The 15,940-nt window shown below is 39.0% G+C and overlaps 1 protein-coding gene across 1 annotated transcript; it reads left to right on the top strand.

The window, feature by feature from the left end:
• Positions 1 to 650: 650 nt before the first annotated feature.
• Positions 651 to 15,729, top strand: arhgef38 (Rho guanine nucleotide exchange factor (GEF) 38). Its single transcript, XM_008412084.2, has 14 exons — positions 651 to 1,311; positions 7,115 to 7,299; positions 7,719 to 7,836; positions 7,942 to 8,089; positions 8,187 to 8,204; positions 8,303 to 8,502; positions 8,618 to 8,754; positions 8,864 to 8,968; positions 9,493 to 9,612; positions 11,061 to 11,435; positions 11,525 to 11,662; positions 12,073 to 12,274; positions 13,419 to 13,699; positions 13,990 to 15,729. Exons 1-14 carry the CDS (start codon positions 1,107 to 1,109, stop codon positions 14,170 to 14,172), a joined length of 2,415 nt encoding a protein of 804 aa, XP_008410306.1. The 5' UTR covers positions 651 to 1,106; the 3' UTR covers positions 14,173 to 15,729.
• The last annotated feature ends 211 nt before the right edge of the window (positions 15,730 to 15,940 follow it).

The raw sequence follows: 15,940 nt of genomic DNA, 5'->3' as shown, positions 1-15,940 counted from the left end.
TAGAGTACTCCACTGTTTCTTCTGGTGACTTTATGAAGTTTGTCATTTCTAGCAGTACTCTGCCAAACGTAGTAGTATTTGATTTGATCACCATGGTATAGATGTGCTTAACAGGCCAGCACATATGATTCAGGTTAGGCCATATGATTCAGGCCCGACCTGAATTACATGGAAAATCTGTGGATTTTTGCTACATCATACTCAACAATACAGATGAGCCAAAAGCCACTATTAAAGCAAGACTGGGCCTTGCTAACACTTCAACAGAGCTATAGACTGACCACCTGCATGTTGGTTCAGCAAGAGGAGGCCCAGCTACTGTAAGTGATATGCTGGTCAGCACATGGTCTTACTTTGGAGGAGAGCAATATTTCTGTACTGAAAAGGATATTTTGTTGGGGTTTCTTTTTTTTTGCTATAGTTTAATATGGGGAACTGAATTTTGGGTTCCAATTTAACTACAAGTCATATTAAACAAAATTAATAGGAATGAACACTCATATGTAACTCTTTTTGTACTGAGTTTATGAAACATAAATTTCACTGTTTGGATTTAATCAGTGTAAATTAACTTTTAAATAAAATTTTAATATGGAAAAATGCACCTGTAAACTTGTTTATGGCTAAACGCATAGGATTTCTAAAAATGATCTCATTCAGTATTGTGTAAATATGAAGCTGAATTTCCCAGTGTGTTTTACAGCCAGACCATTTGCATGACTACCTTATTTAACTTCCTCATGAGCAGTTGGCACCTTGTCAGTAAGTGAGAGGCAGTTTTTCTTTAAATTTTGTTAAAGTGCATGAGCAAGGAGATGACCTCAATAGTATTTTCTTCCCGTAAACCCTCTAAATAAAGGCAAGGTACAAAATGTCCTTTTGGTGGGTAGATGTGATGGTCTAAAGGGAGGAAAGCCTAGGCACTAAGTGCAGAGGTGTGGCCCTCGTGACAGGTACATGGGGAGGAGCTGAGCTACCTGTGCAGAGCAGGCAGTCAGGACACATTGAACACAGTACACCTGTTGAACTTCCCAGGCAGTCTCTCTCTTTCAACCCACCTGTTCTCTTTCACTGACCCGAGGAAAGGGGGACCTGACAGGCTCACCATGGATCCCAGGGAGGCCGGTGGGGGTCAGAAGGACAAGGAAAGACCAATAAAAAGAAGAAACCGGCCTGTGTTCCTGCGGTACCTGGAGAGGAGAAAGACGGACACTATAGTGGCCGATGACATGGCCAACAGTGACATCAACCTGGGGACGCTGGTGAGGAGGAGTCAGTCTGACAAGACGGAGTACAGCGCTAAACTTAAAGGTACAGCAGCTAAAGATGTTCCCAAGTGACAAAACTATAGCAACTAAAGTGTCTCAGTGCAAACTTATACCTGGAGATGTAATAGATGCACAACAGACAGGTTGTAAAAACAGCATCCGTGGCTTAAGGGGGTGGGGGAATTTTAACACTGCACCAGCCAGTAAGTGTGCTCTGCTCTTTATTGGGCACCTGTTGTGTTACTATGTGCTGAGAAAGATACTCCCTGAGGGATGAAGCCACATATGCAAACTGTGCCCCATACCCGGGCACGGAGGAGTGGCCTTTCAGGTATTCCGGACTGACACATAAACAAGACATTAGCCAGGAAGACTGGAAAAAGGAACGTAATGTTATTTTTATAAATTCAAGACGTTGGAACAATGAGTCCTTAGAGGTGTTTTCATTTTATGCAAATGAAAAAGATTCAACTTAAGAATGAATTGAACTTTAAAAAGTGTAGACAGACATGAGTTACAAAAGTAATAATAGCAACAATGGGGTTACAACTACAGATGAGGGTGATTAATTTTAACACATATCCAAAAAAAAAAAAAAAAAACTGGCTGTGCCTGTCCTAGAGTGCAGTCAGTCAGCATTCCCATTTGCAGTCAGCAAGTGGGAATGCTGCACTTCAAGCAAAATGACATCAGCTGTCAGCAGGGGGGTTACAATCACTGAGTCAACTGAGGTATGTTGGCTTTCCTGCACCACTTGTTCCTCGGTTTCCTCTTCGAACAATGTAAATCACATGACACACTGACCGCTGACGCTTTATAAAGCAAACAAAAAGTAAAAACATCTCAATGCCTGTTTCGCAGGTAACTTTCACACACACACATACACACGCACACACACACACACACACACACACACACACACACACACACACACACACACACACACACACACACACACACACACACACACACACACACACACACACTTATTTATGCTTGCCTTACCAGCAGCAGCTTTGTTTACCTGAAATAGGACCACTCTACTGCTCCTTTGTGCTATTTTCTAGCCCAGCCTGTATCGTGGTGGGCAGAGTTGTCAAAAACACACGCAGAGGTGTTTTCAGTAAACCATTAACCCGCCCTGTTTTAGATTCAGCTGATGAGCAGTATTACATATTTACAGGGGTATTACCAATGCAAATATTGACAGAACGATGACTTCACTGAAAGAGGAAACATGTGAGCTGCTGCTCTTCAAATCTGCTCTCATCTGCCTGTCAGGCAGGTTTGTCCAAAGGAGCCATGGAGACATGACATCAGTATGTCTAATCAGCTGCAGTCTTTGACATTTGTGATATGGCTCACCACCCAGGGCCACACAAATGTCTGGGAGTGGCATAAGCATCCAAAAAAAGAAAGGAGAAAAGATGATCTGTCAACTTTAGGTCAAACACAAGGTTTTCTAGTATTTCTGGCATTTAATCAAGAAAATATGGTTTAATACTGGGTTAGGGTCACATGCTGGCTAGTACAACTTAAAGTAGCATTTTATTAATAATTTCTGTGCTAAGTTAGAAGACAAATTAAAAAAAAACTGGTTGCTTTTAAAATTTGGATCCTGTTTGAAAGTCTGTTGCCCAAATTCTAAAATACTAACATGGGTGGTCAACTAACAACCACCAGGATATCTTACCATTCCCAAAAGCATCTCATCCATATCCAATGGCATCCAAATAAAGTAAAAAGTTCTACAATGCCCACAGCCATTTGTAAATGTTAAGCATTTTCAAATATGTCCTCATTCACTTGTTTCTGGAAACTTTCAATATGATTTTGTGGTTCCCTTGGGTGCAAATGTGAAATGTTAAAGAAGTTTCCCTTCAATATGGGAAAGAGAAGTGAACGTACCATTCAATTGAGGCAGATCTGTGTTGATCTTCACACATAAAGAAATATATTCAAGAAAAAACAATTTCCCCATATATACTTTCAGAGTATGGATTAAATGGTTTACAACAAATGGAACTGTTAACAATAAGACTGGATGAGGAACAAACCTTTTCTCCAAATCTTGCTGGTGGTAGAGAACTACAGCTAACTTTTCTTTATGAGATTATTGTCTTGTAAAAACAACACAAAAACAAAAAATAATTGATTTTGTAAACTTTTTAACACAAATTTACTTAGGGTGCCAGTAAATGTGCAGGCAATTTTAAATTTTAAGGTTTACATAAGGATTCATCAGCTTACATTATTTCCTTCAGGCCTTTGCAACAATTGGCATTTATCGGTATTTCATGGTAACTTCAACTTTGCATAACTTAATAAAATAAACCAAACTTAACGAGGAAAATAGTTCTTTGCTGTTACCATGTTGCCATTTCATGAGAATAAGAACCATTACCCACCTATTGCAACCAGCTTTTCTCCAATTTCTGTATGCTTTGTTTTCAAATTAAAGTTATTTGGCTTGATAACTTTCCTGTTGGTGTGTGGCACAATCCAAAGTATTATTTTTCCAAAAAGTGCAACACAATCCATCAGGTTTTTTGTGTTCTTTCCGGACTAGCGTATTGGGATCCCTTTCACTGGGCTGAACAGAGAAAACCATTGTCTTTGCTTTCATGGGAAATCCCACACCTGAAACCAAACCTAAAAGGATTATGTCAAACTTAAAATGTCCCACCAATTTTTCAGTTTTTCAGTTTGGTAGCAAAAAGAAGTGAAGCTTTCATGACACATGCTTTTTGTGTCAATTTTATAAAATTCCATAGTCACATTTCAGCTGGTTTGAAGTGACCAAACTCAAACTCTCCTTGGGCCTATTTTCCCGCAGGTGCAGGTTTTCAGGTATGGGATCTTTCTTATAGACTGACAACTAATGCTGACATATGACACTGAACTAGTTACTTATTATGTGTTTGAGACTTATTACTTAGATAGCATAATGTTTTGTGATACAGGGTAAAACAAAGAAATTTGTAACAACACCAAAAGTCGGTTTGGTCTAATTGCAAATTGGGTAGCTGTAAAATGGAAGAAAGCAATAATTTAAAGAAAAAGTCAAGAGAGTGTGCTGTATATTTTGTATTTATCTCACCCTGTCTGATAACCTTTAACTGGTTTTCTTTGAGGGTGACTCTATAGCTGTTTAGCCTCATTCCTCTTCACATCAACTCTGACCAGTTTTGTTGTCACTGCTGAAATAAAGCATCTCATTGTATCATATTTCATAGTGTGGATGCTGTGCTTAATCTTTCAAATTCATGGTATTAATGTCAGAAAATTCAATTTTGGTCTCAGTTGAGCTGAGCACCCTCATCCACATTTGCTGTGTCCTCTACCTGGCTATCTTCAAAAAGATCAAATGAAATAAATAAATAAATATAAATAAATAAATAAATAAATAAATAAATAAATAAATAAATAAATAAATAAAAAAGTAAAAATCTCACAATACCTAATAAGATATTCTGTAGGGGTGTTATGACCATGTCTTTGGTGATTGTTGCGCAGAGTTAACACTAGCTTGTATAAATTATAGAGCAGGTAAATGCCCAACTGTATCTAAAGTGAATAAAATTCATCTCTGGCTTGAACTAAAGTTATTGACACAACCCACTGATATTAGCAGTATTATACGGCGCATTCCAGCAACTGTGTGTCACAGTTTTGATTCAATAATTCATTAAACCTACCTATCTTCTGCCCCATACGTATAAACCCAGCATTTATGTAAACTGAAAATGATCATCGTATGTGACTTGTTTGGCTGTAAAAAAATAAAAAATAAAAAAAATAAAAAAGTCTCTGTTGTAACACTGTCCAGTTCCACATACACAAATGTCATGTGCATGAAAATAAGAACGTTTTTTTTTTTTTTCAGAAATCAGTAACTGATGTCTACAAAAACACACCACAACCATAATGGTGTATTTACGATCAAATTTAAAACAGCAGCAATAAAAAAAATATATAGGTATATAAATAAAAATTGTGACTGCGGTGAGCAAAGGTGTGTTTGTAGAACATCTCTCCGACCGATAAGGATGTGGGTGGATTGTTTACATTGTTATACTAGTGTCACGGGAAAAATGTCACTTGTAGAGGTAGGATTAAAAACGTTAGCATATTTGCATGACTTGGAAGAAAATGATTTATATAAGCGCCAAAGATTACAAGAGGATCGGCTTCTACAAGAGGATCCTGAAATAGACCTCAAAATCAACATTGGACGGACTCAACAGGTACAAGTTCAAGGTTTAGCTCTGCTCCTGACCACCAATGTTTAAAATAATCACAGCATGCAGAAAACCTTAAACCAAACGTTTCTCAGAAACTATTCATTGAAGAAACACATTCATTAGATCATTATAAGTGAAATATTAATAATATTAGATAAACTGAGAAACAGCTACATGCTAAAGACATAGCATGATTCCTACCCTGGGCTCCGACTTTTTTTTAATTTTATTTTGTACTTTTCTTCGAACAATAAGTAATTTGCCATTTTTCTATATGTTTTAACCAAAGTGTTTCTTTAAATTTTGAAGTAAATTTAAAATAAAAAATGAAGAAGTCTCGTTCTGTAGCTGAGTAGTATGACAAGAACAACAATCAAACCAATGTGAAATATTATTATTTGATTATGCATTTTAAAATAAGAATGCGTAGACTATAATAAATGTCTTACTTTCCAACTTTTTGTGGCTTTAAGTGTGAGGCTCTACTGGGCTCTACTACATCACATGATCCGTCCTACTAGGCTTCACCCAACAGGTCAAATATTGTTATGTCACTTTTATCAAGTTACATTCTCCTACTTCTGTGGTTTCTGCTCTCTCTTAAATAGCAAAATATGGGGCAAGTGTTGCACATGCGACACATCTGCGCACTTTTTTTGTAGAGTATGTACTAGTTTTACACAATAATTGAGAAGACCTTTGTAAATAATATGAATTCAAAATGGAATCACTGAACAAATATTGCCAGATAGTTCTAGAACAATTTTCCAAATGGTACTTTTGGCTCTGCCTGAACAAGATGTAAAGCAGTCCTTGGTAAAAAAAAAAAAAAAAAAACTTAAACCCTTATGCTATAATGTGTTGCTTGAAGCAGATAATATTATCATGTGCAGTCATGACGATTCATGTGCACCTACTCACTCATTCGGTGTCACTTAGTGGGTTTCATTATTCCTTTTTGAGTGTGAATTCGGTGTGCCCCCACAAACACTTTGAAAGATCTGAGCAGATGAGATGCCTGAGATCCACACAGCAGGATTGCATCAGCAGCCTGATTAGTTTCGTAACCTGCCACGATGCTTGGAGCCTTCTGTCCCCCCCACCACCACCAACACCTTATTGCTCTCTGCATCCAGAGGAGGAAGCAGCGCTTGGCATCGATTAGGCAGCAAGGAAGCATCGCTCTTCCTTAAACAGACGTCCCCCAGCCTGCCACAGAACAGCCTCTGACTGTGTAGGCAGCAGAGCGTTAAAAAAGAGAACGTGAAGCGAGTGAGCCTGACTGGCATGCTGAAGTGAGGCTCTCTGACTTTCATTTGAAGATGATGAGATCACAGTGACATGGTTCCACTCAGGTGTCAAGCTGATGGTAGAAAACTCACAGAAAAAAGACAAATGAGTTTTTAATTTTAAAAAAAATAAATCGATCATTTTCAAAATTTAAATAGCAACAAAAGCACAACATTGCATTTCAATAATCTCTTGAGCTGTGTTTTTTTGTTTAGCCCATTGCCAGTTTTTCACCCTGTGATGTTATCAAGTAAAATTGACATTAAATCTATTAACTTGGACTCATTTTTTTAATGATCCTTGTCCCCATAGAGAAACTGATGCCACATGACCTGTCAGCTCTCCCCTCTCCGGTGCTGGACGTGGAGGAGATTCGGTCCAGGAAGATGAGCCGCAGGGCGAAAGTGATAAAAGAACTCGTGCAAACCGAAAAGGACTACCTCACCGACTTGGAACTGTGCATCAGAGAAGTCGTCCAGCCTCTGCGAGTGTTGCAGGTAGAGGAGTCTTAGCTTCGATGCGTCTACAAATTGATCAGTAAACCGATTTAACCTGGACATTCACCTCCAGTAAATCAAAATTTAAATCCCTTCCAGTGTTACTGAAAGCAGATATTTGCTCAGTTGAAAAAGAACGTGGTTTTGTTCATGTAAATCATCTAAAAATACTTGATTAGGTCATCTTTAATTTATTACAAATATAGTCACATATCTTATTGCAGTTTTTAACATTTCTAAGTTGGCAAAGGTATTCTTGAAGAAAATTCTTTTTAAATCACAAATTCATTACATCAAGAAAATTAATTTACCTGGTTTGAAATACAGATGGCCAAGCTGTGCACATGCAAATAGGCTGACTGCTATTCATAATCCTGCAGATCTTAATCAGCACAATGTCCTCCCGTATTTTTTGTCAGGTTGTTGACGTAGACCGACTTTTCACCAACATGGAGACGGTGTGTGAGGTGTCTGCAGCTCTCCTTCACAGAATGCACGCGGCCTTGTCTGACCCGGATCCAGAAGCAGTCGTCATAGGTATGTCTTTCATAGTTCCTGACTCTTTCTTTTGTCTTCCATTTATTGTTGACTGCTAGCGACTAAAACAAAGGTCTTTCTTTTTTTTTTCCTCGTTTGTTTTAGGGGATGTGTTTATCCAGGCAAAGGCAGCTTTAGAAGATGTATATAAGATTTATTGTTACCACCATGACGATGCCAACATGTCATTGAAGGCCTATGAGAAGGAGGAGCAGATAAAGCAGCATTTTACTACATGTATCTTAGCACTGAAGTAAGTTTTACTAGATTCGCTAAATAGCTGTATTTAATATGATTTACAACTTTAAAATTAAACTTCAGTCTGTAACTGTTTTTGTTTTCTGTTGCAGAAAAATCTATGACCAAGAGTAAGTAGAGTTTTTTTTTTAAACAAAGATTTTCTCACTATTTCCTTTTTTTTTTTTTCTCTCTGATCCTTCATTGAGTCAAATTTGTGTTTCCACAGAGGAAAACCCAATTTGTTGGACATGGGCTCCCTGCTGATCAAACCAGTCCAGAGGATCATGAAGTACCCGTTGCTTCTGGGGGAACTTTGGCAGGCCACCCCTGAAGACCACTTTGACTATCTGCCCCTGCAGGAGGCGCTCACCGCTGCCAAGATCATAAACGTTAACATCAATGAGTTCAGGAGACGGAAAGACATAGGTATGAATTTATTCACATCCAAAAAAAAATGTTTATTTAATCAGTCTATTCAATAAATGTGTAAACTTGTTTTTATCCCCTGTCTGCATTTTCCCCCCATTCCTACAAACATTAGTTATGAAGTACAAGAGGTTAGAAAATGATGAAGGCACGCTGAGGGGCAAGCTAAACAAGATTAACATCCACTCCCTCCGGAAGAAAGGAGACAGGTTTGCGGGATATCTAAAGATTCTCACTGGAGTCGAACCACAGGTAACAACAGGTTCCTCCTTCGCTCTCTGCAGACGTAGAAACAGATCAGTGGTTGGGCTTACGAGCCGAACATACCAGAGCATTCACTTATCTGTGATTGTGTCTGCAGGTGAGAGATGAAGTGTTTGACAAGGAAGAGAAACTGTTCAGGAGTCTGGAGAAAGCTGTGAGGCAACTGGCCAAGAATGTTAACTGCTATGTGCAGCACACTCAGGTGAGAACTGAGCTGTTGAAGATTCAGCCTGTATTGGCACCGTTAGTGAAGATGTCTAAAAAGCTTTAAGCTACTAAAACGACTCTTTTACTGCAGCTGCAGCAACATAATCTGAAAAGTCCACCTTTTAATCTGAGTCCATTTATGCTACGGGAAAGTAATCCAATGTTAGGAATGGATTGTTATTACAAAATCCCTTGTGGCACAGCCTCAATCATCTATCTGAACATACATTTGAAATAAACATAAAGTTTAATAATGTCTCATTTGTAATCAATAAATTTTTTTTGTTTAGTTGGGGTTAAAAAAGACACCTGTTTTTTTTCTCCCTAGCCTGTGCTATTGGTAATTTTGTTAAAAATTAATTCTTAAGATGGGTATTTTCTCCAAACCTAAAAATAACACATATAAGACATATATATGATCACTTGTACAGTTCTCATAATAAACCTAAAAAAATGGGATAGACTTGAGGAGAAAGAAATAATCTTCAATTTCCTGAAAGTCTCCACAATTCTCTGCAGGAGATGGTGCCTGTTGCTGTTCAGAACGTGAAGGACATGGAAAACATGATTACGGATCCAGGCATAGCAGACACAAATGGCTCGTCACACAAGAATGGCAAAGATCCTTATAAGTACTTTGTAAGTACAACTTTTGCCGCACTTTTGCAATTTGCGAATATGTACTCCTTGCTTAGTTACATTTTTCCTTCCACACTTCCCATTTTCCGTCTTTTTATGGCTCAACGTTCATTTTTCACACAGTTCCGTGTCCGCTTTGCGACACTGTTTCTTCTCTGCTGCCACAACCTGCTTGTACTTCTTATTCTGAATATAACAGGTCCCCAAAACTGAAATCACTTCTTCATTAGACAGTTGTTCAAGTAGCCAGATGAAGGCTCATGTTTTCTCCAAGCAGAAAACCAGCAAACTTTCTATGTAAAAAAAAAACATGTCTTTCACTGACTGTTGTAGAAAGAAAACAGCCATGTCTTAGACATTATTTTCATGTTTCTTTTTTTAAATCTGCTTGCAAATTTGATTATTTCAGCATTATATATGAAAAGTTAAGAATCCATCTGGTATAATTGTTGTACTTAGCAAACACTTCTGAAAGCATTATATCAAGTGATATTTTTCTTGTGGATGCATCATAGAAAAACTCCTAAAACTCCCAACAGAGGGCACATAAAGGTTTACACTGGTTTATACAGTTGGTGCCAGAAATTTACTGCACATATATTCATCGTGGGCTTGAAAGTTACATCCATGTTGAGCTTTTCAATGTTTTATTTGAACCGTTCTTTTTTCCATGGTGGAACAGTTAGTGAGACAATGAAAACCTTGTAGGACTTTTAAGGAATAAAACATTGAAATTTGTTGTGGATTTTATTTAAAGCCACACAGAGTAAAAAAATAATAATAATCCAACCCCACTTACATTTCAACTAATCTGGAAAAATTCTGGATGGATATTTGGACCAGTGTTTTTAAAAGAATGTGTCACACTCATTTAAAGTTATTTGGTCTCTGCCTGATCTATTCGAGCCAAAACCAGGTTTGATTTTACTTTGTTGACATCATTGTCATGTTTGAACATCACTAGTCCAACCGTCCATCTGATGAACTGAGGTAAACCATTTGTCTTCGTCTGTGTGGACAGCTGTAGTTTTCAGTTGAGAGTGAATGTGTTGATTTTGAAGCAGGAGCTTTTCTCATTCAACGTTGATCTTAAACTTGCTTCAGAAAATGAAAAAAAAAAACAAAAAAACAAGTGCTTCACTTTGTTGTTTCTTGTGTTGTTCTTGAACATTGTAACCAGCTTTCTTCCATGTTACGTAACAGTTTAAGGCTGTTTTTCAGACCTTAGCTAAGTTTAAGCATATTTAACTAACTTACCCCTAACTAACCCCGCCTCTCTCCTGTCAACTGCCGGAGATAGGCACCAGCCCCCCCTCCACCCCCCACCTCGCAATCCCACAAAGATTTCGGATGGAAATATCTGCTTAGCATCAAGCTGTTTACAAACTGCACCAAGTGAGTTTTCAAACTTGTGTAAATCTACAATTCTCCCTTCCCTCCTCCTTCAGAAAGAGCGAATGGAGGAGTTGGTTCTGCTGCCCCTCACCTCTCTGCAGGGCATGTTCACGGCCCCGCAGAAGCTCATCCAGAAGCGCTACGACAAGCTGCTGGACTACTGCTGCCGCCTGGAGCGCTCCTCCTCTTTTTCATCCTCCTCCTCCACCTCCACCTTGTCCCACACCTCCTCACCAGCATCAGACGCGCCTCCTGGTCCTGCCAAGAGAGACTATGAAGCCATCAATGCTTTGCTGGTGGACGAGTTGCAGAGGTTCAACATGGCGGCTTATACTATCCTGACAAACTGCGTGCTGTGTCTGGTGGCCCTGCTAAGAGGACTGATGGGTTGCGCTTTGGTTGGAGCTCCGGCTGTTCACCAGCTGCCTGTAAGAATCACACACACCCAGCTTATATGTATATATGTAGTTTTGTTCATTTGAAATTGATCTAACTTTTGTTTTTCTGTACTTTCAAGCCTCCACTGTCAAACATGGCTGAGGTGCAGAACAGCATCATGGATGAGCTGAACAATCTGACATTTGTGAAGGATAATGCTCAGAAGTTAATGGAGAGAAAAGTCAGCTTTGAGAGGCAACGAGACAAAAAGACAGTGGTAAGACCATAGAAATAATCAAAACTTTTAGGTTGTTTTTTTTTTACTTGAAGGGTTGCACAATGTCGCTCACATCTGATTGGCTACCTGAGACAAATAAAGGTTTGCCCGTGAAGGTTTTTTTTTTCTACTTTCAAGCCGAAATCTCAAAACTTTACCTTTTTTTCTTTTGTTTGTCGTCACACCAGAAAATTTACAAAAATACACATTTATATATAATCTCCCAATCTGAGTTGCTTATGCAGTTTTATTTGCGCTTAGACGCGTGAAGGCATAATCTAAAACTCCTTCCTCCACATGAATTCTCCCTCATGTACTGATTACTGACAACTCTGTTACGTAGCGCCACGCAGCAAATACCCACAGCAAATATTTACACCAACACTTCTCTGTACTGCTCCGTCTTCCAGGTGCAGGAGGTGCAGCATCAAACAGAGGAACAGCGCGCCTGGCTGCTGGCGGAGTACCCGCCCAACCGCCTCTACCAGCTGAAGAGGAAATGCAATGGCTGTCAGGAGCAGGACCTCAGCCTGCTGGAGGGAGAGCTGGTGGCCTTGTTGGAGGATACAGACCCTTTAGGCAGCAGCAGCCGTTGGCTGGTGCACAACGGAGGCAAGTGTGTGTGTTTGTGTGTATGAGAGAGAAAGCAGAGACTTTATTAAAAAAAAAAAAAAAACAACAGTATGTGATTGGCATAGGCCCATGCTTTTTTTTTTTTACATGACTGAGACTCCTCACTTTACTTTCTGACGAGTCAGCACACAAGAATTAGTCCCAGGAGCTGACGTGGTGTCATGGTTGCTGGTGCCTCTAGAGCTGGTTGCCTCACAACAGATCCAACTTGTCTCCCAGAATCAGATGAGATACCAGCAACCGGTTGGAACAAACTGAACTCCTCTGTACTTATAGTACAAAGCGTTTTCCTCTCGGGACCTGGGGGTCACGTGAGGTTACAGGGACGTTTTTTCTTATACTGCTCCCCGTTTTTTGCATATTTGTATTTCTTAGAGGTAGCTACATTCTTTGCAGACCTGGGATTTTCCTTTGGGAAAAGCAGCATTCGTGGGAAGTTGTTATTCTGTTAGTAGCAGCTCTGACGTATATTTACACAAAGCGTAGCTGAGTTTAGGATTGTGCAAGCAAAACTTCTGCAGCCTCTGAGATGCTGACAACCTTAATGTCAAATGTACAATTAATTGTGATTAATCGATTATTGAAACAATCGTGAACTCATTTAATAATTGACTAATTGTTACCTGGATTACTGGAAATGTCATTTATTGTGCAACAGTGTGAAACGTCAGGTGCAACAGCTAAAAAGGTAGATGGTAGCATGCATTTTCACAGAGAAATAAAAATATACATAAAATAAGCATGATACCGTGCAGCTATAGCATGCTTAGGTTAAAATGAATGTGCACCTGATTATGTAAAGAATGAAAAATGTACAAGATGTGTATGTGAGGTTGAAAAACAACAACAGATTGTTAACAAGAAGTGAAAAAAAAACCAACTGCAAACATCAAGGATGTGCAAGTATCAGCAGTAATATTATTTGAAAGGAGAGATCTGTGCAAAAAAAAACACCAGGGACGTAAACACCTATTGAGTTAGCTTGGAGCAGTGATTGTTATAAAGTCTTCAAGCTGATGGGAGGATAAAAAAAAAAGAAATAATAAATAATCATACCAGTGTGTCAAAAACAAATCACAAAAAGCATGGATTATGACAGGTCATGTTACTCTGCCTCCATTAGGTGACAAAGGCTACGTCTACTCCACGTTCCTGAAGCAGTACAACCCTCTGAGGGACTCCCAGCGGGCGAACCAGAAGGCCAAAGAGCAGCAGCTGCAGCCGCCTGTCATCACAGATGAGGACTTTGACGACCTCAGCCTGTTTGTGTCACCCAGCAGCAGCGGCAGCATGCGTAGCGTCAGCCTGAACACCACAGACAGCAGCTCAACCCTCTCGGGTCTGCAGGGAGAGCTGGAGAACGCCGAAGAACAGGAAGAGTCGGTGGATGGTGACACCCAACAGGTGCGTGGTGCTGCCCAGGTGTTTCTGTTGTAGTCGTTTAATCATTACAGTAACGTTAGAATATTGTATTCTTTTAAAAATTGTAAGTTTTAAAGTAAAGATAGTCGCTAGCTTAGACTAACCAGTGGAAATAATTTCTTTGTCGACGTAGAAAACTAAAAAACAGTGCCCCCTACTGGTTTAAAATAAAAATACACCACATGTATTGGAAGTGAGAAAGTAGACCGTATCCACACAAACAGAGATACTTGTTGCATTCAGTAACATCTGGACTGTGTTTGTCTCCACAGTATTATGCCGTCTATGCATTTCAAGCACGCTGTGAACAGGAGCTGACCCTGCAGGAGTACCAGCACGTCCGCATACTCCAGTTCTGTGACCTGGGCGGAAACAAGCAGTGGTGGTTGGCTGAGGCCAATGGACAGAAGGGATACGTCCCTGCTAACTACCTTGGCAGAATGTCATATGCATGAATGTCATATGCATGAATGTAGAATGTAAAAATGACAAAAAGAAAGCAATATTAATGGTTATGATGTCATACCCAACATTTTTTAAAGTAATATCGCACATTTTGGATTCAAATATTTTGTAACTGTTCAAGGTTACATATTTCTCCATTTTGAGTTTAATACCAGAGTCCTGTAAAAAGTAACTGCAAGAGCATGTTTATTGCTTTGACGCATCAGGAGAGCTAATTTGTCTTGTTTGAAAGAAAACTTTCCATTTTGTTATTTTCTTTTTTACATTTAAAGCCCTCCACAATTATTGGCACTGCTGATAAAAATATCATTAAAAGTGCTCAAATTAATGCCTAATATGGGGTCTTGATTACCCCAAGATACCACAGGTTCCTCCAGGACTCTAACGAGCAAGCTTTGGAGTTTAGTTTTGCTCCATCATCCTCTTCACATTGGATGATGGAAAGATAAATGTTGTTCCTTGTCTATCCTTTTGTTGTCAGACTTCCAATTGTTTTAAGGTGTTTTATCATCTCTTTGATTTACAGCCAAGTTTAGGCAGCTTGTTATATTGTTATAATTTCCAGATTGGCAAAGACCAACACATATTCAGCTTATTTGCATGGCATGTTCTCTTGATATCCATTTGGAAGAGTAGATAAAAATGTCTTTGGTGTCACATCAGTCCAAGAAACAGAAAGTCAGGGGTTACCAATTAAAATTTAGAGCACCCCGATTATCTAAAAAAGTGAATTACAATTCATCAAAAAGCTTTAGTCGTTAGCTGGAGATAGGCACCAGCACCACTCCCGACCCCACAAAGGGACAAGGGTGTAAAGAAAATGGGTGGATGGATGGATGGAAAAAGCTTTAGTTACACACAGTCTAAATGATTTGTTAGGGGTGCCAATGAGCAGAGTGCCAATGACTCTCTAAAAGTATAAAACTTATTCACATCATAAATTTACTCAAATGAAAAGTTGGTTCACTGATTTTAACTTTCAGATATTACTGTAAAAACACAATTCTTGACATATTGTCACATCGACTACTTGTGGTGCCAATACATGTAGAAAGCTCTGTATGCGGTAACATTTAAGATCAGTACTAGTCAACAATCAAGAACAAAGTTTTTGTCTTTTTCTGCAACCCCCTTTTGCCTGTCCCCCCCACCCCCAAAAACCCCCCAGATCTGTTAACATGTTGAATTTCTGCTTTGTGAATACTGAAACCGCACTTTCTAGATGTAAATGTTTTCAGGCCCCAGGTAAAACTGCTTTGTCTTTATATGAATGTAACGCGAGAGCTCACCGTTGGTATTTAACCTGTCATTTGGTTCGGATGAGAGAGATGAAACCGCAGTGCACTTTGCTGAGCACCTTTTGTACCTCAGTGTTGTTTATATTGAAGTTATACGACCATGAAGTAATATGTGACTTGATTTAGAGATAATTTATATAAATGAAGAAAATTATGAAGAATATTTTTTTATGATTTGTTCAACATGTTTTGATTTGCAGGATTCAGTTTTTTTTTCTTGAAACATTTAATAAATACAACTAATTTCTACATTTTTCTAGACTCACATTTCCATACGTTTTACATCTATGAGCCAGTGTGTGGATGGATGGATTGATGGAGGAATGAATGAGTGAAGGAAGGAAGAAGATGGAACAATGACTGAGAGAAGGAAGGTCAATGGGGAGAAAGAATACAAGGACAGGATTCGATAATGAAGGAAAGAAAGGTGTAGAAATGAAGGGCACAAGGAAGGACAGAG

Source organism: Poecilia reticulata, chromosome 1 (genome assembly GCF_904066995.2).
Source record: "Poecilia reticulata chromosome 1, P_reticulata-male-v2, whole genome shotgun sequence".
Classification (NCBI taxonomy): Eukaryota; Metazoa; Chordata; class Actinopteri; order Cyprinodontiformes; family Poeciliidae; genus Poecilia; species Poecilia reticulata.
Note: the sequence above shows the minus strand (reverse complement) of the source record. Positions and strands in the feature narration are given on the sequence as shown.

What these genes read in the sequence shown, in the direction of transcription:
- arhgef38 (XM_008412084.2), top strand. Translation starts at nt 1,107, where the DNA reads ATGGATCCCAGGGAGGCCGGTGGGGGTCAGAAGGACAAGGAAAGACCA. An exon ending in AAGATCCTTATAAGTACTTT is followed by an intron (nt 9,613 to 11,060) that starts GTAAGTACAACT and finishes CTCCTCCTTCAG; the next exon opens with AAAGAGCGAATGGAGGAGTT. An exon ending in TGGATGGTGACACCCAACAG is followed by an intron (nt 13,700 to 13,989) that starts GTGCGTGGTGCT and finishes TTGTCTCCACAG; the next exon opens with TATTATGCCGTCTATGCATT.